This window comes from Marmota monax, unplaced genomic scaffold (genome assembly GCF_021218885.2).
Source record: "Marmota monax isolate L192 unplaced genomic scaffold, Marmota_monax_Labrador192_F-V1.1 WCK01_AAM20220418_F8-fsc00030, whole genome shotgun sequence".
In the NCBI taxonomy this organism is placed as follows: domain Eukaryota; kingdom Metazoa; phylum Chordata; class Mammalia; order Rodentia; family Sciuridae; genus Marmota; species Marmota monax.
In genome coordinates, this window is record NW_026691988.1 from 5,901,523 (window position 1) to 5,925,252 (window position 23,730).

The 23,730-nt window shown below is 36.8% G+C and overlaps 1 protein-coding gene across 1 annotated transcript; it reads left to right on the forward strand.

Annotated features, from left to right (window-relative positions):
* The first annotated feature begins 19,729 nt into the window (after positions 1-19,729).
* Positions 19,730-22,829, forward strand: Tcf21 (transcription factor 21). The gene is made up of 2 exons (XM_046448620.2): positions 19,730-20,530; positions 22,285-22,829. Exons 1-2 carry the CDS (start codon positions 20,081-20,083, stop codon positions 22,372-22,374), a joined length of 540 nt encoding a protein of 179 aa, XP_046304576.1. The 5' UTR covers positions 19,730-20,080; the 3' UTR covers positions 22,375-22,829.
* The last annotated feature ends 901 nt before the right edge of the window (positions 22,830-23,730 follow it).

Genomic DNA, 23,730 nt, shown 5'->3' on the forward strand with positions numbered 1-23,730 from the left:
GAAGTGACATCTTCCAAATATTGAGTCTTGGGACCCAAGAGCAAATATATTTTATGGTGAGTTTTTATCTTCTCTCATTTAAAAAAAAAAATATTCCTCAGTATTGACCAGCAGAAATTATAGTGATTAAGAATAAAGTTTCTCATGCTAATGTAACCATGAGCAAGTTATATAAATACTCTATACCTATTTTCTTCCACATAAAACAGAAATAACACTGGCTCCTGTCTCAGAGAGTAATAATAAGGATTAAATGAAACACTTCATTAGAAACATTTAAAACCTGGCAATAATAACTTCTCAATGAATGTTTCCTCACTGAACATTGTTTCTTGATTTTTTTCCTAAGTATTTTATCTTTTGTTTTGTTATTATAAATGGAATCTTCTTTTTGTTTTCTAAAGCAGTTTATCACTCAGATTAAGAAGAATGCTATTTTTATATATCAATTTATAAACTTTCATTTTTATTAATTCTCTTATTGATTCTATCATTTTTCAATTGATTCTCTTCAATTATCCAGGTAGGAAATTTTTCATCTGAAAAAAATGATAAATTACTCTCCACCTATGCTATTTTACCAATTCATTAATTTGCTTCTCTAGTAATTGCCTTGGTTAAGACTTCCACAGCCATAATAAATAACAGCAGAGATAATGTGTTCTCTTCTCCTTGACTTTAATGAGAATATATTTAGGCTCTGTGACATGTTTTGTCACATTACAGAAGCTTCAATTTTGTTTCAACAAGTTTTTAGGGGATTGGATGTTAAATTTTGTCAAATGACTTCAGCACATATTTTTTTTCTGTTTTTCTGTTTTTTTTCTTGACCTATTAACATAATAAATACATTAATAGAGTCCCTAATGCTAAAATACCATTGTATTCATACATTTTTATTAATGCACTTATATGTATCACATTAGTTTATTCATGTGCTGCTGAATTATACTTTCTGACATTTTAACTAGGATCTTTGCAAGGATTTGCATAAACATGAAACAGAGTTTTTAAGGATGATGGATGACTATGTATGCACATATTTAAATGCATTAGCATTATTAAAATTAGTCACTGATGTCATGCTAGCTTCACCCAAAAAAAAAAAATAATTGGAAACTTTCTTTTCCCTATCCTCTGAAATTGTTTAATAATGGAGTCATATGTCCCTTAGAGGCAAGAGAATTATATGACAAAATTATCTAAACTAGGCATAGTACCTCACACCTGTAATTCCAGTGGCTCAGGAGGCTGAGACAGGAGAATTGTGGGTTCAAAGCCAGCCTCAGCAATGGCGAGGCAATAAGCAACTCAGTGAGACCTGTCTCTAACAAAATATTAAAAGGGCGGCTGGGGATGTGGCTTAGTAGCTGAGTGGCCCTGAGTTCAATCCCTGGTACTGGGGGCGGGGGGAAGATCTAGATCTGTTACTTTATTAGTGAGGTGGTGGTGTAAAGTCTTAACAAGTTTTTAATTCTTCTAAGAACTACTAGATTTATCTGAATCTTTGGTTTCAGTTTATTTTTCTACAAATCATCAAGGTTTGCATTTAGTTGGACAAAGTAATTTCTGAATTATTTTGATTCGTTAGTTATCTATGGTTATGTTTGTTGTTATTTCTAATTTAAATTTTTTTCAAATGCAAGAACAATACCAACTGTTACATTGCTCAGATCTTATTTCTTGATCTAACTAATGGCATTTAAGAAAATGTTTTATATAGATCTACTTAATTTTGTATGTCATTTAACTACTAAAGAACCTAATGAAGACAGCTGTGAGTTACTGAATTCTTTTTATGTGTCAAGACTTCCAAAATAGATTGTATACATATTATCCCTTTTAATCCTCACAACAATAACTGTTAGAATCCCTACTTATTGGATAACAATTGTATTGAATGAAGCTTCTGAATTCTGCTCATTCCCTCAGTTGTACAGTCATAAATGCTTAAGTAGCTAAATATCAGAATACTTGGTGGATTGAGGAGGCATGTGACAAGGTTGGGGGTATTTACCAACCTGAATAGAAATATTTCAATTTTAACCACTAAGTGTTTTTGCAGTAGTATTACAAGACTCAGAAACGACTATTATTTCAGACCAACCAAAGTTAATCTGGTTTATTAACCAACTATTCCTTGTTTGGAACATAGTACCTGTTCACACCAACCGAGGTGACTTGAATCCCAACCAATATTGGGCCCCTTTGGATGACTGGATTTTACCCACCATAACTTGCCAAAGAATACAAAGCCTTGACAATTCTGATAATTTTTGATATCTCATGACCTTAGGTTATTTTTCTTTCCTTCTATTTGATTTTTGCTTTTCAGTTTGAATACTTTTTTTAAAAAAGTTGTTTTATAATCATTATATAACTATATTTTCATCCTTTTGCATAACCTGAACTGGTTTGAGGCTCTGAAAGTCTGAAACTTAATCACTTCCTAAATGATGGTTACTCGGGTTCATTGTAATCTCAATTCTTTCTCATCAATAACCAAGGCTTTCTTCTCAATAGTCAACGTTGACATGGAGGAGTTAGTTTGAAAGAGAGAGTAAGAAGTATAGTTTTGGGTGTAGTGACATATGAAAATGACTAAAAGGGACAGGGACATTCTTTCCTGGACTTTGGGAATTAAATTCAGAGTAAAGCCTACTTGAAGAACTATACATACAGAAATACTAATTAAAGACTTGAAAATGGTTGGAATCATTAAATGGGAGGAAATGAGTATTCAGACCTTGGGGAATACCACCCGCAGTAGGTGGTTTATGTAAGAATAGGACACAGTAAAGACACACCAGGTAACCAAAGACAACATGAGAACAACATAAAGTGTATAGTGTTGTAGGATTCAAACAAAGGGAAAACTTTAAAAATACAGAAACTGGCCAGGCTCTGTGGCACACATCTATAATCTCAGCGGCTGTGGAAGCTGAGGCAGGAGGATCACAAGTTCAAAGCCAGCGACTTAGTGAGACCCTGTCTCAAAATAAAAAATAAAAAGGGATGGGGATTTGTTAACACCATGGGTTCAGTCCAAGGTAACCCCCTACCCAAAAAATAATAGAGAAACTAATGTATCATTTTTTTAAGTAAAAAAAAAATGATAGTAACGATCATCCAGGAAGTGATTAAGTTATGGCAACCAATACAATAGAATATTATTAGAAAACCACTGGAATCAGTTATATCTATGCTTGCTAGCATGGAAAAATTTCAAAGCCACATTAGGAAATCACAGAAAAATACAAATTATTAAATACATATGAAATATGTATGTTGTACAATCCTAAATAGGTAAGAGGAAAATAAGAAATATTGCATAATACATATGAATGTTATATATTCATACATGAATACCTATATGTCTACATTGTTGGATGATTGATAGATGTAGATATTCATAGAATTTAAGTATATAGTGGGCTTTAGGATTGCCCACCAGTAGAAAGAAGACACTAAGTATGAAGGGGATTTTCATATTTTGATAAAGTACTTAAGCTTTTGACAGAGTGCCCCGGGTCCAATCCTGTATTTGTGTGTGTACACATATATACACACACACTAATTTTGTAAAATTTGAATAAATCATATATTTTTTAATATCTCTCCAGATACCAATGCTGTATTAGGAAACCAAGGAGAACAGTCATTATAATTTTTCATTTAAAATGTGATGATGGTCTTAGAAGAACAAGTTTAGAATACTGGTAGGAAAGGATTCTGGTCCCAGAGTGAGAATAGATGAAAGTGGGGTGTCACAGATTTCATCTGTTTCCTGGAGGGAATAGATAGAGGGAATAGGCTCGCCACAGATTTGTTCAAAATTAAATCTGTGCCATCGAGTGAGCCAGCCATGGTCACAGGGTCACCATGGAACCTCTTGCTAAAGTCTCAGGAGAAGAGCATTCTCTCCTTCTTCCTCCTAAGTCATACACAGGAAGAAATACATCTAGACCACCATGCAGTAGTCTGATTCCATTTGGAATCTGACAACCCAGAAGTCAAACCAACAGAGACAGAGAGAAATGTGACCTGAATTCTAATAATTAACAGAAGCTCTAAACCTCACTATGCTGAGCCAACTATATCCTCAGACTTTTTACCTGTATTAGCCAATAAATTACTACCTTCTTTCTTAAATCAGATGGAGTTTCCAGTCACCTGATATAAAACTCATCCAAAAAGCCTATTTTCATTTGGGACTCTGTCTACATAATGTAAGAAAGAACCCCTTAGCATTAATTTTAGAGTTAATCCAAAAAAACTTAGTTTAGCAATTAATTTTGGTTTCCATCCCATAGCTCTTACCAGTGCAGCTTGCTAGCCAACAATGTAATAACACTGAGCGTTTTGAATTTCACCTCCTCTCCTTTGCTTAATGAGTAGTGAAAAGTCTGAAAGGGTGAATGGGAAAAATAACTGCACGATCAATCCCAAAGGCTAAAGCAGTGAACCCCAAAGAAATTCAGTCAAGTTGGTAAAAAATTGTTTGACCTCACTGAAGTTAATTCTTTCAACAGGTTAATCTTTCTGGCATGCTTCTGAAGAGAAGATAGTAGATTCCTTTTGAAAGCTAATATGAGCACTATTCAATGCTATCAAAGAATAGCTATCCTTTTTATAAATACAAATATGTTTGTGCATTATTGTAGAAGATTCAAATTAATGACTTCATAAAATCTATGGGTCTGTGTTGGGTTTGTTTTATGTTTTTATGTCAGGAAATGATATAAATATGTAATATATAATCCACACAAAAAATAAATTTGTGTAATACTTTTGTAAGGTATGAAACAAAGTAATGAAATACACCTAGAACTACCACACAACATAAAAACTACAACATTGCCAAAATCAGTAAATCTATTTTTATGCACATAAACAATTACATACCTCTACACAGCCCTCTCAGGTAAAAATCACTGTTCTGGATTTTGTGCTCAACAATCCCTTATATATTTATATAGTTTCATCATTCATATATGCATACCTAAACAATCATAACATATGTAGCTTTCTATGGCTTGATTTTTTATTCAAGAGTTCTATATTCAACATGTTCCATGATTCACCCTTGATGTTGAATATAGTTGTCATTCATGTAATTTTCTTCATTGTATAACATAAAGCCTTTGCTTTTTTCTATCTTGTTCTGTTATATAACTTGTTTTTCTTTTTCTATACCTAATGTCAGAAAGAATATTTCCCAGACATTGTCTGTATGGGAAGATCATGGTAATAAGAAAGATTTTTTTCCTCGGGAGTTATTGATGGGAAGAAACAAACAGTGATTCTATCTGCTACAGGCTTCCCAGAACAAACTGCAGTATTATCATCATAAGAAACCTAAGTAGAAATTATGAGGAACTGATCATCACATCTTCTTAAGGATGGTCTGTGTTCCATACTGTGCCAAATACCTGGTTAAAAAATGAAATGCAAGAATAGTATTCAACAATTAAAAGGAGAAAAACACTAACTTAGACTATAATATAGATGAACTTTAAAAACATTTTGCTAAGTTAAAGAAGATGTAAAAGATCACATATTCTATAATGATATACTTTATAATTTATATAATATGTCTAGGAAGGGCACATTTACAGACACAGAAAATGGATCAATGATTTCCTGGGAATAAGGACAGGAATGAGGATGAACTTTAAGTGGGAAGGTGGAAATTCGTGTGTGATGGGGGCAGTCAACTTTGGATTGTAGTTATGGTTGTATAACCCTGTACGTTTACTAACATCATTGAATTGTAAGGGGGGATTTAAGGTATATAAATTATGCTTCAATAAAGCTGCTAAAAATGGAAATGCTGTCACAATGACTGAAATATAAATCTGGCATATTTTTTATTTATCTTAATGCAATATATTGGTTGTCTGGCCTTTTGAAGAAACAGCTTCAGTCCACTGAATTTTGGCACTTACATGGACTGTTTATGTGCCCATTTTGAAATAAAACTAGAATAGGAAAAAACAGCAATTTGAGAAGACCTGCTCCGGTAGATGAAATCTGAGTGAAGGAATGAGTCAGATTACTTGCTAAGAGGCCCAGAAAGTAGCTTTAGAAAGATAACCACTACTCCACATAGAAACATAGAAATCCTAAAACAGCAGCAGAGTTCCCAAGGGATCTTATGTCAGGATGAGGAAGGATTACAGGAAACCTCTAACACTTTATTTTCCTTCCTGAAGCTCTGGGAGAGGTTTCAGTAACTCCATGGACAGGTCAATAGCTACTTGTGCTATAGAGTTACCCACAGCCCTCATTATAACTTATGTCTTGCCTGCTTTTTAAAACCCACTTTGCTTTTGTCAGGGGCATTTAAGGTTTTGGTTTCCACAAGTTTGCAAGTCTCAGTCAAGTTCAGGTGGTGAAGAGGTAATTGAAGTAGGACAGTGCACATGTCTTCAAAGGAAACCAACCTGGAGGAAGCTGGGAACAAAAGGATGATTTGATCAAATTGATCATACACTTTGAGATGTCATTTGAAATCAAACTGAGGAGTTTTCTCTAAATATGACCGAGACCTAATGGTACATTGGGAGAAAAGAAATATAAAGTATTTTAAAATATTTTTAAAAACATGCAGGAGTGTTCATGAAACTGAGAAGGAAGGTGATTGTTTAGATAATTTAAGCTCTTTTCCAAAATATGAGAAAAATTGGCAAGGATTATCCTAATGATGAAAATTCCTCTGATGGTTTTGTACATATAGAATTGTTGTAAGTATAGTGCCCTGTTAGAGTTTAACATTCCAGAAACAAAGAGTCAAAAAAAAAGACATTATCACTCCTAACACTTTCTCTGTAAAGAAAACTGTGACAACAGAGTGTGCTGCTATCTCACAAATCTCCATCAGCTACCTCACCATACTCTTCTTTCCTGTTATAAAAAGATTTTTTTAAAAGATATAGGTTACTTTATTTAAAAGTTCTTAAGTATTCTAGGAAAGGAGAAAGAATGTTTTATTTATATATTTTATTTTTATAAGTGAAGGACCAAAAATGCCTACAGAAAATATAAAATATTAATCTTTTAACAAGTTTTACATAATATGTCTCAGTAACACTTCCAGAATCAAGTATGGAAGTCCATATGCCAACATTTCATTTTTAAAAAGAATGCATCTGAACTGAAAACATTATATTCAGGTTGTCTTTTAAGGATTTTTTTTAAATCTATAAAAGAGAGTATAGCCTAACTTTTACACACACACACACACACACACACACACACACACAACTGAGGATCAACTCCAGGGGCACTTTATCACTGAGCTACATCTCTAGCCCTTTTAATCATTTTTATTTTGTGACAGGGTCTCACTAAGTTGCTAATTGACCTGCATTTGCCATTCTCCTGCCTCAGCCTCTCAGTCACTGGGATTGCAGGTGTGTGTCACTGTGTCCAGCTATCCTCACTTTTGGTGTACAGAAGAATAACACAAATTGAAAGAGCCCAAAGGGGGGAGAAAAGACATCAATCTGATCAGGAGTCTTTTTTATACAATGGGAACAAATGGTTATGAATTTTTTTAATGGAAATACTGCTAACCTACATAATTTATGTGAAGTCCCTAAGGCTATTTCTTTATTGTTTGGGAAATTCATGAAACGTTTTGATCCATTGGATAAAAACCCTCAAGGGATGAATAGGTGAAGCACATTTATTCTAGGATTATCCATCTTTAAGATATTGGCTTTGAACACTTTTTCCCACTTTTTTCTTGATGCATTATAACTGTACATAATGGTAAGATTTGTGATTGCATATTCATACATATACCCAATATAACAATATAGTTTGGCCAATATGATTCTCAGTATTTATTTCCTTTCCTCCCTCCCCTGGTCCTTTTCCTCTACTGATCTCCCTTCAATTTTCATAGTTTGGCTATTGTGAATTATGCTGCTATAAACATGGATATGGATGTATCACTATAGTATGATGACTTTAATTCTTTAGGATAAATACCAAGGAGTGGTATAGCTGGGTCATATGGTATTTCCCTGCCTAGTCTTTTGAGGAACCTCCATATTGATTTCCCTAATGGTTGTACTAAATGACAACCCCACCAACAGTGTAAAAGTGTTTCTTTTTCTCTACATTGTTTCCAGCATTTATTATTAACTGTCTTCTTGATGACTGCCATTCTGGCTAATGTGAGATGAAGTCTCAGGGTGGTTTTGGTTTGCATTTCTCTAATTGCTAATGATGTTAAATATTTTTTTCATGTATTTTTTGGCCATTTGTATTTCTTCTTTTGAGAAGTAATTGTTTAATTAATTTGTCAATTTATTAATTGGGTTATTCGGGGTTTTGGTGTAAGGTTTTTTTAAATCTTTATATATCCTAGGTACTAATCCTGTCAGAAGAGTAGCTAGCAAAGATTTTCCCCCATTCTGAAGACTCTTTCTTCACATTTTTTAATTATATCCTTTGCTCTGCAGCCACTTTTTAATTTGATGTCATCCCATTTATTAACTCTTGGCTTTATTTTTTGAGTTTCAAGGGTCCTTTGAGAAAATTGTTGCCTATGCCTATTTGCTGGAGTGTTTACCCTACATTTTCCTCTAGGAGTTGCACAGTTTACAGTTTTATTCCTGGGTCTTTGATTATTTTGAATTGATTTTTGGACAAGATGAGACATAAGAATCCAGTTTCCCTGCACCATTTGTTCAAAAGATTTTTCTCCAATGTATGTTTTTGGCACCATTGTCAAGGATCAGATGATTTTATTTGTGTGAGTTTGTCTTTGTGTCTTCTGTTCTGTACTGTTGGTCTGTGTTGGCTTTTATGCCAGTGTATGCAGTTCTTGTCACCATAGCTCTGTGGTACAGTTTGCAATTAGTTACTGTTATACCTCCAGCATTGCATTTTTTGTTTAGAAAAAATATATATATTTTGGTTTTTTTCTAGTTCTGTAAAAAAAAAATGTCATTGGTATTTTAATAGGGATTGCATTGAATCTCTATATTACCTTTTTTTAAATATTTTTTTTGTTGTAGTTGGACACAATACCTTTATTTATTTGTTTTTGTTTTTATATAGTGCTGGGGATCGAACCCAGTGTCTCACACATGCTAGGCAAGTGCTCTACGACTGAGCCACAACCCGGCCCCTCTATATTCCTTTTGATAGTATGGCCATTTTAACAATATTGTTTGCCTATCCGTGAACATGGGAGGTCTTCGCATCTTCTTGTGTCTTCTTTGATTTCTTTCTTCAGTGTTCTATGGTTTTTACCATAGAGGTTAGAGTTATTGGTTAGATTTATTCCTAGGGTTCTTACCGACCCCCCCCCGCCCCCACCAGGCTCTTGTGAATCGGATTGTTTTCTTGATTTCTTTCCTCAGAAGATTCATTGTTGGTATATAAGAAAACTACTGATTTTTGTATGTTGATATTTGTAACTTGCTTCTTGGAGCTTTTTGGATTTTCTACATATGGATCGTATCATCTGCAAACAGTGATCATTTAACTTCATCCTTTTCTATTTTTATCTCTTTTATTTCCTTCTATTGCCTCATTGCTCTGGCTATAATTGACTTTGAACATTTTTTTTTAAAAAAAAAGCTAATTAAAGAGGGAGAAAAGGTTTGCAAAAAAATAGAATCTAGTAGGATTACTTGCTTAAAATTTAAAAACTGAAGATTAAAAACTTAAGCCTTTCACACTTTTTTTTTTTTTTTTTGGCTCCAGGAATTGAACTCAGGGGCACTCAGCCACCTGGTCACATCCTCAGCCCTGTTTCGTACTTTCTTTAGAGACAGGGTCTCACTGAGTTGCTTAGTGCCTTGTTTTGCTGAAACTAGCTTTGAACTCGTGATCCTCCTGCCTCAGCCTCCTGAGCCACTGGGATTATAAATGTGTGCCACCATGCCCAGCCCTTTTATACTTTATATATATATATATACTATATATTTTAAAAACTCCTCCTTAAAGACAAAATGATAAACAATAAATGCAATAATTAGTTTGGTAGTTATATTATGTTTTAATACTTGATTTTTGGTAAGATGAAAATACATATGAATATGAATACATTTATGAAAATTAAAATAAAAAGAAATATTGGAGTAACATTAAATGGGAAGTCATATGTAAATATAATCGAGGGGTATAATTATTTTTCCCTTTTGGTCTATAAGTTTAAAGTCCTTATTCAACAGTGCCATTAAAATTTTTTTTTGCTTTATTTGTCATTTAAAAAGCATATTTTGTTGGTTTGTTCATTGAGAATTAACCCATCACCAGTGGCAAAAGTTGGCTCCATTTTCCCTATTTCTAAAGATCCAATATAAGTCTAAATATTTCCATGAAGGAACCACATGACTAAATATCTTCTTTCACTCATTTTGATTCTTCCACACATGAAAGCCCACTTTGTGATCCTTGTCTGTGGCATGTATACTCTAAATCACAAAGCAAAAATTGAGGGTACTGGATAGTGCCCTCCTAAAATTCATGTCCACCAAGAATTTCAGAATTTATTTATACATATTTTATATGCATATAGATGTGAAGAGTTCAATACAAGGATTGTTTCATGTATCCATGGAAGCTGAGAACTCCATGCTCTGCCATCTGCAAGCTGGAGGTCCAGGAAAGTCAGTGGTACGTTCCAGTCCAAACTCATAGGCCTAAGAAACAGGTTAGCCAATGATGTGAGATCCAGTCTGACTCCAAAGACTTAAGAAGCAGGAATGCCAATGCTCAAGGGTAGGAGAAGATATGTGTCTCAGCAAAAGCAAGGTTAAATTTATTCCTCTTCCTCTTTTAGTTCAACTTGGGCCTTCAACAGAATAGATGAGACTTACCCTTAGATGATTTTATTTACTCAGTTTACTGATTAAAATGTTAAATTCTTTTAGTACACCCTCATAGACACACCCAGAAATAATATTTTACTTGATATGTGTGCATCCCTTAGCCCAAGTGAGTGCACACTTGAAATTAACCAGGGAAAAGGCCATGTGAAAATAAATTCAGAGACTAGAATTATGTTGTCCCAAGTCAAAGAACACGAGAAAACACAGAAACCAAAAGAAGCAAGTAAGGATTCTCCCCTGAAGTTTTCAGAGGAAGTCAGGCCCTGACAACACCTTGATTTTGGATTGCTTATCTCCTGAACTATCAGAGAACAAATTCCTTTTGTTTTTGGTCACCCAAATTGTGATAATTTATTATGGAAGCCTAGAAAACTAAGAGTTGTGCTTTAAAATCTCTAAATATACTCATCATTCATGAATACAAAGATAAGAGCTTTTCAGAATATTGGCCTCTCTTTATACAAATGAAATTGGAGGCCAGAATTCTAGAATGTGACCATATGAACTCCAGATGAGACTAGGTATTTTTACTGAGGACTAATTTTAAAAGTAGGTGGTGTAATACCAAAGACCTGACAACAGATCATCTTCAGTGTGAATATTTATTTTTTTCTCAGAAACTGAAGTACTATTTTTATGATTGACAGCATATCTAGACAAATATGAGAAATCATATAGTAATAGAATTCCACCATTCTTTTAAAACCATAAAAAATTCAAGACAGCTGCTAATCTAGCATCAATTTTGAAAGAAATAGTCCTAATAAAAATAGTTACTCTGCATTTTAGTTGGTGATAGGCTAAGCTTTTTCTTTAAAAAGTGTAAATAACATCATGGCAAAAAAAACGTTGCGACTTACTTTTTTTTTTTTTTCACCTCTATGGTCAAATGATTCATGACACCAGTGCCTTCTATAAGACTTTTACATTATATGCTAATCTATATTCTACATGGTATGGACTTAATGAATTTAATTTGGTGGGAAAATAATTGGTAATGACACAATCATTTAAGTCATCAAAAGTGAAGGTAATGACTGAAGTAATTATAGCTTAATAACAAATAGATTTTTAATTCTGTGCCTGAGACCATGAAATGTTTTCATCCAAAATAATAGAATTCTTGCCTTTACTGGAAATGCTCTTCCCCGCCCCACAACACACATACATTTTTAATACTTAGTTTTAAAAGAAGGTGTTTCTTTGTTGTTGTTAAAAGTCTTACATCCTGTAAAATCTTGCCCATAACCCAATGTAGAAAGTGTGTGTGGCAGAGGATGCCAATGTCCAAAGGGACCTTAGACACTGTTAATAATCAACAAGTACCATCACACCAATATTTATAAGCCTTTACTCTACATTGTGGGTTAGATATGGGTGTCCCCCAAAAGCTTGTGTGAGATAATGCAAGAATTTTCAGAGGTGAAATGATTGAATAAAGAGAGGTATAACCTAATCAGTGGATTAATTCACAGATACTGATTAACTAAGCAGTAACCATAAGCAGGTAGGGTATGGCTGGAGGAGGTAGGTCACTAGGGGTGGGCCTTTGGTGTTTATATTTTGACCCTGGTGAGGGAGCTTCCTCTCCTCTCTCTCATCTCACTCCCCACCCCCCATCCCCACCCCTGCCAACTCTCCCCTTCCTGGTTGCTGGGTCCTGAACTGCTTCCCTCCACCACACCCTTCTGCCATGATGTTCTGCCTCACCTCAGACCCACAGCAATGGAGTCAGCTGTCTGTGGACTGATACCTCTTGAAACCATGAACCAAAATAAACTTTTCCTCCTCCATGTTGTTATTGTTAGGTCTTTTTGGTCACAAAATGTAACACAAAAACTGACTAAAACACCATATATTAGGCCTTAAGTGAAATTGTTTCACAATTATCTTGTTAATCAACACAATGGGACCCATCTCTGCTATCACCACATTAAAGAGAAAACACTGAATCCCAATGAAGTGAAAGGACTTGTCCAAATTCACACAACTAGTTAATTGTAAAAGCAAAATTTGGACTTTGTTCAGGAATGTTATACTGAGCCATAATAACTTTAGAGAAAAATATGAAAAAACAAAATCATAATTATCTTAAGGACTTCCATGCTTTACATTTTGAAGGATGTGAACTTTACATTTTCCACCTAACATTTAATTCACTCTTCTATACTCAAATTCATTTGAGAAATGTTAGACCCCACTCTTCCTGGCAAATCATTTCATATTGGATGTCTTTGCAATTAGGTTAAAAGAAAAAAATTATTATTCATGTGAAAGGAGGAAGTTTAGTATCTGCCGAATGTTCTAACTTAAAATAATACTGGCTTTATCTAAAATATGTCAGAGTGACCAGTTGAAAAGACCCCAGTGAAGTCAATCCACTGTTTTGTCTATGGAATAACTGGCTCAAAAACATTTGACAAATTTTATTACTGAATTGATCTAACCCACATCTATTTCTATGTGGGAGCTATGTGTTGTACTCAGATGCACTGGATGAAAAATTTGTCTAATGGTTCTTTAAAATTGATTTAGAGCTTCTAACTAAAAAATATTCTCTCTCTCTCCCTCTTTCTCTCTCCCCCTCCCTCCCTCCTTTCTTCCCTCACTCCCTCTCTCTTGCCCCCCTTCCAAATTTTAGAAATGAGAGTTAGATGACCCTCCTCATCAAAGGCCAAGAATCTGGCTATATAACTCTTCATCATAATGATTCCTCATACTATATATATATATATATATATATATATATATATATATATATATTCTGAGGTTTACTGTTATTCTTGCTGTTTGTGTCATTGGTATAAAATCTATAGTAAACCCTCAATGGCAAAAAATCTTAGGTATATCTTCACTTCATCCTGAGTTGGTGAAAGTTAGAAATAATAAACAAGAACTATTTTCCAATTATAATTTCTATTGGCAAATTCTATGGATTGAACTGTGTCTCTCCAAAATTCATATATTGAAGATCACAACCCTTAATATGACTCTATTTGGAGATAGTCTCTTTAGGAGGTAGATGAGTTTAAGGTATTAAGAGTGTTCTAACCAGATAGTGCTGATGGCCTTATAAGAAGAAGTGTTCTCTCTGTGTGTATCTCTCTATGTCTCTTTGTTTCTGTCTGCAGAAAGAAAAGTTACCCAGACTATAATATTTTCTTATGGTAGCTTGAGCTTCCTAAGACAGTAAACTACTATTAATTTTTTTTAAAATCGATATAACATTTTATATTAGAAAAAGCTTTCCATTCATTCTTATCTCATAAATATACTTGATGCATAATCAGATTGATAGAAATTAAACAAGCAACTTAAAGGAATTTAGTGAATGCCAAAGGTGGCTTGTATATTGCATGAATAACCCACACCTTTTTACTGCTCCATCCTCAAAAGGAGTAATTTATAAAGCTGTTTCACTGAAGGTAGTTAGTGACAACATTAGTTGGAATGGCTCCATTGGTGCATGTTCTCAGACACATAACTAGAAGCAGGTTAATTTTTTAAAAAACTGATTCTGAGCCCCAGATAAGAGCTGAAGTTGGTTTGGACTATTTATAAATTCACAAAGAGCTTGTGGTCTGCATATCATCATTGAAGCCAGATTATACCTAAAGTGAATTTTTCATCAAGGTCAAAGAAAATATTCATGCTTTTACATAGTTAACTTTATATTTCATACAATAAATACACTAGCCACGACTTTGGGATTCACTCTCCTTCTTTTTTACTAATAAGTCCCTACCCCAAGTTTCCTTGAATCTAAAGAGCTTATTTAGAAACAGTATTTCCAAACTTTTCTCGTGGTTACAGAGGCAAATCGAGTCACAGGTTCAAGTAGCAATACTGTTACCCTCATCTCATGGGAACAGAATTCTTGACTGTGTAGGGCCTCACTGGCTCTCAGCGCCTTTCCAATTCTAGCAGAATATTATTTTGCATCTTTATTTTAAAATGCTACATCATTTTATATTTGTAAGATCAGGATTTGCCCTCTCAGAACTTTCTTGTTGATCCCAGGATTGAAACTCTATAACTCTACTCCTCAAGGAAATAATCTTAAGGAAATAACTACAAGAAAGGCTCTTTTATTTTAATGCCCATCTTCTCCTGTCCTGACAGAAAATAGGCTGACAGCAAGTTGACCAGTTTATTTTTCATACCCATCAAAAGCCATATTTAACACTTAAGTGCTTTACAGGTGTCTTCAATATGATCCACAAGTTTTCTTTTTAAGAATACTATAGAGATTTTGCTTCCAAGCTTAATGTGAGCTACAGAAAATAAAGTACACTTAAGCAAATTTTTCTAAAACTTCATTGTTACAACAGAAATCCTCTGGCACACATTTCAATTCAGATTTTCATTTCATATAGCATCTTCTTCTTTAGTAGTCAGTCTCCAAAGAAAGATTCTAAATGAAATGGAAAAATGAAGACAAAAAGCCCTACATGGTAGAGTCTCAAGGCTTGTTCCATCTTTTCCCCTCTCTTTCCTAAAACTGAGTAGGCTCTAATAAAATTATTCTAATATTAGAAAACAAGGAAACTATTAAACTGGCTTTATAAGTTCTTACCTCTCATTGTCTGAGTTTCATTCAGCCACTTGTTCCTGAAGCATAAACCCCAATCCTTCACGAATACAGGCTTGGCTGCTTTCAAAGCTACGTCATGGAGAGTATGGAATGCCAGGTTAACTTTTGGACCCAAAGAACCATGAAGAGTCTTTACATTTTATTGGCATTGGCCAACTTTAAATCTTATTGTTGTTGACGTCAGATCTATAATTCTTTGTGCTAAATGTGAAAAGAGGGTTAGGGTACAGTGAATTCCAAGGGAACTTCTGATTACTGAATAGATTCATGTCCTGGGCTGATGCCAGGGAAAGGTCACAGTAACACCCAGCATCCCCGTTACTGACCTCCTTAGAAAATAACTAGTCTAACTAGTTATGATCACCCTAGCAGACAAAGTGCAACAAGTTGGCACCACTATGATTTGTAACAAGGGGAGATAAGTCTCAATATAAGAAATGAAGTTAAAATTTAATTTTTAAAAAGTCAGACTTCAATGGACTTAGGAGCAGATGGTATAATCAACTGGCAGCAAACAAAAGATAGAGTGGCAGTTATATAAAATTGAGAAAGAGGCACCAGCTTGCATAAAAGCTCAGCAAATTGGTGGCAGTTACCATCAAAGAAAAAGAATAAAATATCTGGAGATGTTCATTAGAAGTGAAGGAAAAAGGAAATTGGCAGTTTTGCTGACTTTCCAGGATAAGATACCTCCTGGCCTCATCATAGGGAGTATAAGAAAAAGATGACCATTTGAATTTAAAGGCATATTTTTCTCTCTGGGAAAGATAATATGATGGCATACAAAGTCAGTTCAAAAGAAGCCTGAAATGTCTTCTTTCACATAAAAAAAGGAAGCAAATTATTCCATCCCAAGTGCAACTGAATCAAATTTGAACTTCCTGAAAATTTATCAGTTGATAAAGTGGGATTTAAGTTCAAGGATACATTCCATTACTAATCTTCATTTTACAACTTTTGAAGATAAATTTTCCTTAGCACTAAAATCTTTCAAAGATAGCCGTCCTTGCAAAACAAATTGTTAGAAGTGTGCAGCAAATTGGCCAGATGTCTCTGAAGCATAAACTGTTACTTAAAAAGTAAGGTAAGAACTTTTAAAAACTATCTCACACTTTCAAAGCACTAGTTTTCTATTTAGTGCTTTGAAACAGTTAATTTTCAAAGCATTTCTTTCTCCCGTTATTGTAAGTTAGTAAGCATCTCAAAAGGGATTTTCTTCTCACAGAATATAATTTACATTTTGGGAAAATTTGGCACAGTTTTTAAGTTGTAGCTTAAACGATTTGTTCAGTAGAATCTGACAATAAGCCACTTCCCTCACCTGTTTGTCCCCAAGTATTTATTAGCAGAGATCGACATAAAATTTCAAGAGAAAAAAAGCATTAATATACTTTCTTCAACATATTCAGATGATAGCCTTCTTCAGTTTTTGTTCCCAAACTGTTAACTATCCCCTACAGAATTTTTAGAAACACTCCAAGGTTCATTATCAACATACTAGTCCTCCCTATTCTGAATGTATCACTGCAAGATAAATAAACATGGTACTTAATTATAGTTTACATTGTTATAAAGAAAAACAATTGAAAGAGATGTTATTTTCCTATACTTCTATTTTGCTATAAAAAAAATAATTGCTGGCCAGTTCATGGCATGAGGTAAGTTTTGCTCTATTCTAGAATCTGCTGTTTTTAAGTTTCCAACATTGAAAAGAATTATAAAAAGCAGCAATCTATTTGGAGGTCCATGTTACTGTGATTGTCACTATCCCCCAAATGATCTATGCAGCCTATCTACTGAGGTATGGCAGAGAATTAGACCCAAAATAACAGAAAGAAAAAAAAATGTGACTCCAAGAAGAAGAATCTTTACAGTTTATAGTCTGGTTATGTATGGCAGTAGTTCATATTCTTAATTATCATCCCATCCAGAGTAAAAATAAATAAATTATTTGTGGTTATTTGCAAATATCTCAGTAGCTACAACACATTCTCTCTCTCTCTCTCTCTCTCTCTCACACACACACACACACACACACACAAATACACATACACTTGCACATTTCACAAAGTACTGGCCAATGCCCATTTTCACATAGCTCTTAGTCTAAAAATAACTTTGAATTTCGTGTCTTACCAAGACTGAGAAAAAGGAAGGCAAATCAAAGAAAACTAGTTTGGGAATCAGCAGGGGGGACTTTTAACAGGCCTGCTGGGTGTTCTCTTAATGCTATCTTGGGCCTCAGATTAAATTATTATACGTTCTCTGTTGTAGTACTGGGTCGTCTGTGCATGAAGACAAAGGCAACTTCAACTTGATATTTCTGTCATCCCTGCTGTGGGAAGAGTCCCTTTCCTGGTTTATAACATCAATCACTCTCGCAATAAATCTTGGTAGTGGATATGGTCATTTAAATCTCCACCTGCACAAACAACAGAAAATAAGAGCTCATAAATCTCTATACTGGTGATTAACAAATTTTGGATCCTTAGCAAAGATATTGGGGGGAAGGGTTCACTAATTCATTAATAAAGACTGATTTGCTGACAATCTGTTTAGTTTACAGCATAGGGGGAAAGCAAACAAGACCCTGCTAACAAAACAAAACGTTAGAGGTTAGCAAATTCCCAGCTGAGCCCAGGATTAGAGATATGATATCTTAATGTAGCTGAGGGGTTCAGAATCAGTCAAAGGTTCAGAAGATGCTATTGAGTTTTGCTTCAGCCCCTCTTCCTTGATGCTTAATTTTAAGGAAAGAAAATCTAGCACAAAAGGAGAGATTCATGTATTAGTAAGGGAGAGTCATGCATTCAGTCTTCCTAGTTTGATAGCATCACTTTCATTTAACCCCTACATTGCAGTTCCCTTTCCTCACCTACTTAACTCCCTAGAAGAATTTTTTTCTTCTCCAGGAAAGATGGTCCAAGCTGGGATTAAGGATGAAAAAGAACCTTTTTCAAAAGTATAGTCCTGCTTTGTGTTTTAGAATGTGTCTGCTTCACTTGAGTAACCCTGGCATTTAAGAGGATAGGAGAAGAGGAAGCCAGCAGCATTGGGAGGAAGTTTGCATGACAAGAAGTCCCAGGCAAGGTGATGTCCTAGAGCAACTGAGACTGTGATGTCTACAAGAAAAGCATTTTTGGAAATAAATTGCAGGTAGTTTTAATTTCATCAAGATTATTTTTTTACTGATTTTTTTTAAAGAGAGAGAGAACTTTTTGATAATTATTTTTTAGTTTTTGGTGGACACAACATCTTTATTTTATTTTTTATGTGGTGCTGAGGATCGAACCCAGTGCCCTGCTCATGCCAGGCGAGCACGCTACCATTTGAGCCACATCTCCAGCTCCCATCAAGATTATTAACTAGTAAAATATTTCCTCACATTTGTATTATTCTATTTTATTCCCTACCCACCCCACCAAATTGTGTGTAGGTGTGCAATGGTCAAATGTGAGTACACACTGCAGTTCCTTGGTATCTTTTTGTTGCTGCTGTTCATTTTAATTATACATAATAGTGAAGTCTATTTTGACATATTTACATAAACATGAGTACACCTTATTCTACTTAGGATCCCAGTCTTGTGGATGTACATCATGAGGAGATTCACTGTGGCATATTCACATATCTACATAGGAAAGTTATGTCAGATTCATTCCACTGTCTTTCATATTACTCCACACCCCTTCCCTTCATACCCCTTTGTCTAATCCACTGGTATCTTTACAGGACCAAGTACAGAAGGATTGTTTTTTCTTTTTTTGTACTTTCTCTGTGAAACACTTGTTTTCTTAACTTTTCCCAGGTAAAATGGGAAAATACCGTGGTTAAAACCTTGGAGTCTTATGGGATGTTAGCAGGAAGCAAACTGAATCTTCTCTGGATTTTAGTTGTTGTTTTCTTGGGAGGAAGGAAGAGGGGCATGGAGCCTTTGTGAGATTTGTTAAGGAAGGCCCAGAAACAGCGAATGATCTTGACATTTTCCTACCCTTCTCAGTAGCAACCAGTTGAGGCCTCTTCAGAGAAAAGAAGGCCTAAGGAAATGGGCAAGCGACATTAGCTGTGAGTAGGGCTAGCTCCTCCTCTGCTGGGCCAAAGTGGGAGAAGAAGACTGGTAGGTGTGCGTTACAATTGAGTCGATTTACAAGTCGGAAACCAAGGTTTGTTCACGCGTGTCTCCTCTGCTTGTGAAAGGGGTCCAAAAGCTTTGCTGGCCTAGCAGGCCCCTCCCCTAGACTGCAAGGATCCGCCTCTCTATTCCCCAGATAAATTCCTAGTGTCCACCAAATTCCTCAGCGCTCTCTCACACTCCTCTGCGGCCACGACTCCGGGGGTGGGGAAACCGATTGCCAGTTCCCTTCCTGCAGAAAGCCTTCGCGCTTGGTTTTCACAACTCTGCAAAGGGGAAGGGGTGAGACCCAAGCAGCCAGATCCCCAATTTTAATTTCCAACAGGAGGTAGCTGCTCCGTACTTGGAGGCCCATTGGTTTCAGGGTCTCTCTCTCTCTCTCTCTCTCTCTCTCTCTCTCTCTCTCTCTCTCTCTCTCTCTCTCTCTCTCTCTCTCTCGTCTCTCTCCTTTTTGCTCTCTCTCCTTTTTTGCTCTGTCTCTCCACCCCTACCCTCAACATGTCCACCGGCTCCCTCAGCGATGTGGAGGACCTTCAGGAGGTGGAGATGCTGGAATGCGAAGGGCTAAAAGTGGACTCCAACAAGGAGTTTGTGACTTCCAACGAGAGCACAGAGGAGAGCTCCAACTGCGAGAACGGGTCTCCCCAGAAAGGCCGCGGCGGCCTGGGCAAGAGGAGGAAGGCGCCCACCAAAAAGAGCCCCTTGAGCGGGGTCAGCCAGGAGGGAAAGCAGGTCCAGCGCAATGCGGCCAACGCGCGCGAGCGGGCCCGCATGCGGGTGCTGAGCAAGGCCTTCTCCAGGCTCAAGACCACCCTGCCCTGGGTGCCCCCAGACACCAAGCTCTCCAAGTTGGACACGCTTAGGTTGGCGTCCAGCTACATCGCCCATTTGAGGCAGATCCTGGCTAACGACAAGTATGAGAACGGTTACATTCACCCCGTCAACCTGGTGAGTTCTGCGGTGCTGCGCGCCCCAAGTCTGACCCGCGGGGTGTGAGTGCCAGCGTGTGCGCTCGGCTGGGACTGGGGTGCCGGCACTGGTGCGCCCTCCCTACACACCTTAGCCACCGCCGGCGTAGTGCCTCTAGGGACCGATTCCTGGCGCTCCCCACAGCGCCCGCGCTCCCTGCCCTAAGTGCCGCCACCGGAATGATTTATGCGAGGGTTTGACGTGGCAGCCCCATTAGGGATTTCCATGTGTATTAAGCTGGCAAAGAGGAGGGATCCCCCGCGCGGGTGCCAGAGCAGCTCCCGCTAGCGTGAAGGGGCTGGTGCAGAATAGGGAACGTTGACAAGATGTTGCGCACCAAAGAGACATCTTATTAATCCCTTTATTTTTCCGTTAGCTGAGAGTAAAAACGTGATTTTTCTTTATAAACTTCCAATTCCGTTCCTTTCCCAAGTATATATAGGACCATTCATGGCCACTTTCTTATAAACGGAAGTCCCCCAATTACTTAAATATTCTGTTTCTTCTCTGAGTGGGTTGACATTTTTAAATAGCATAAATTCTGTTAGATATCAGCATTCTTAACAAATTTGCACACGTATTGGTGTACCGAATAACACTAAAATAATAGGTCACTCTCATCTGAGATTTAAAAAGACATTATTCCTGTTTTCTTAAAAAGTAATGCCCATTGAATCTAATTTTTTTAAATACAAAAAACTAATGCTTATTGACCCTACTATTTTTCTCAAATGTATTTCCCTGTTTAAGAAATATGTTTTAATTCCCCTTTTATTTGATTTCACTTTAAAAGGTGCAGGCTCTAAAGAAAACAACAACTTACTAGAACTTCTGTTTAGATGTGATAAGAATGAGACTTTCCTCTTAAAAGTCAAGTCTTATCGTCCATCACTAGTGCCTAGAGGGTTGAGTTGTCATCTCACCCAGTTGGTCTCAGGAGTTGGGGGCAGGGGATGCAAACACATTTTGCCATGAAAAATATTTTCCCCTCCAATTAAAAGGGTCCCCAGCCCTCATGAAACTAAAATGAAAATATTTCCTAGAATACTTACAATTGCTGTTGTCTTCATCTTTGAATAAAAATTTAAATAAGCTGTATTATAAAAGAGCCCAGAGAAAGGAAGAGACAGTTTGGCTTTCTCCATAGTAGGAAAAGGGTCTTAAATAAAAACGACCATATATCTATTATTAGCAATATTTCCCCTTTCAGAGCTGGTGGTTAACTTAAAACTGTAGTCAAATCCTGAGTTTGAAAGAAGAAAGTCTGCACCAGGAAGATAGATGGGGATGAGGGTGAGAGGATCCTGAAACCTGACCGCTGTCTTATCCAAGGGGCTTAAAGGGCACTTCTCTTCTAGGAGGTGCCCACTAGTTGCAAGGTCCTTATGAGTTTCTCTGCTCAGGCTATTTAGAGCATCTGCCTCCCGGTTGTGCCACCGCACACTAAGCTTTCCCGGGGCTTCTCTTGGATTTCAACTGGAACCCAGCATGGGCCTTTTGGGCTCTTATTCTAAAAGGCCACCACCATCACCTCGAGCACCTTGGCACCAAGGCAGCTTTTTTGCTTTATTCAACAGAGGGACCACGTGGACACAAAGTAAATCGCAGAGATAACCGCCCTCCCCTGCTCACTGCTTACCCCACCGCACCCCTTCCTTTCCTTTTCAGTCCCGAACCCACCCTTTCTTCTCCTCCTGGGCTGCTTACCTCCTCCACCCTCTTGTCTCCTGCAGACGTGGCCCTTTATGGTGGCCGGAAAACCCGAGAGTGACCTGAAAGAAGTGGTGACCGCAAGCCGCTTATGTGGAACCACAGCGTCCTGACCTTGGAGGTGCGAGTCTGGGAAAGGCGCGCTCCCGGCGGGGAGCGGCCCCGGGAGGCGACCCCTGCCCTCCCTGCTCTCTGTCTCTGCTTCCCCCTCGCAACGCTCCTCTCCCATCTCACCCTGAGAGAACACTTTACAGCGACGAGGAGATTCGTTTCCAAACCAGAGGAGATCAATCGTGCTTACAGATTCCCATCTATTTAACTTTATTAACTTCTACCGTGAATGACTTCGAGCCTTGCTGGTCCAAGTGCAATATGTAATTATAAATATATAAATAGATAATAAGAGCCTATCAATGTGTATCTTTTGTACAATATGTTGTAAAATGTAGATCATAGAATAGCTGACTTTGACAGTCACATTTATAAAGTAATTCACTTAAAGATATATATTTTTTTCAAACAAGTTTTGCTACTTTCAAAAATAAATCTTTCTTTATATTGCTAAAAACACTGGTGTGGTTTTTTTTTTTTTAATTGGAAAGAAAAATGAAAAACTATGGGGAAGTTTGATTAAAATGGTTCTTCCAAACCTCTAGAAAAGGATTAAATGTTATTTCCATTATGAAGGCGCGGAACATATTTTGTACTGAAATCCTAAAAAGAAATTCTTACAAGTTGTTTTTAAGATCATGAGAAATATTGAACTATAAACAGAAAGAGCAGGATTATTTTGTTACTAAATTCAGGAGGGGGAAAAAGCAGGAAAAGGAAAATTCTATTTTTCAAGTATTCTACGGTATAATTGCGATACAAATAGGGAAGTGAACTCCACGGTGTATAATTTCCAGGCGTGTTTGTGATCCCAATAATCCACGTTTGCAAACGAGTGAAAAAATAAGGGGGACTATGAAAGATGTAAATTCCATAGCCCTCGGGGTGTGTTGTGCATCACCAAATGCTGCAACATATTCTGTATATTTCTTATTAATAATTCATTATTTAACTCACTTAGGCCTGCAATTGGGTTGAGGTTACCCCTTGTCCCGCCACGACTTCCGGCGGGCTGGTTTTTAATTTAAACATCTTCCAGGCTACGGAACAGCTCGCAGAGGAAGATTAAGTTGAGATAAACAGAGAAGCGAGGCAGAGGAGCCTGGGATCGGGCTCCCTGGCTGCCCCAGCGCAGCCCGCGGCTGCCGATGCGCCAGATGCCACCGGGGCTGTTTAATGTTCGGGGTTATGACCGCAGTGTTTACACGACGTCTTCGGTTATTTATACTGTTATTCCTCGTAGAGGGCCTTGAAACTTCCGCTTCATTTGCTCTTTCTTTTCGATCCTCCATTCTCCCCCACCCCGCCCTTTGTTTCCCTGGACTGTTTGGTACCTGGCGTAAGGACTTTCCCATCCT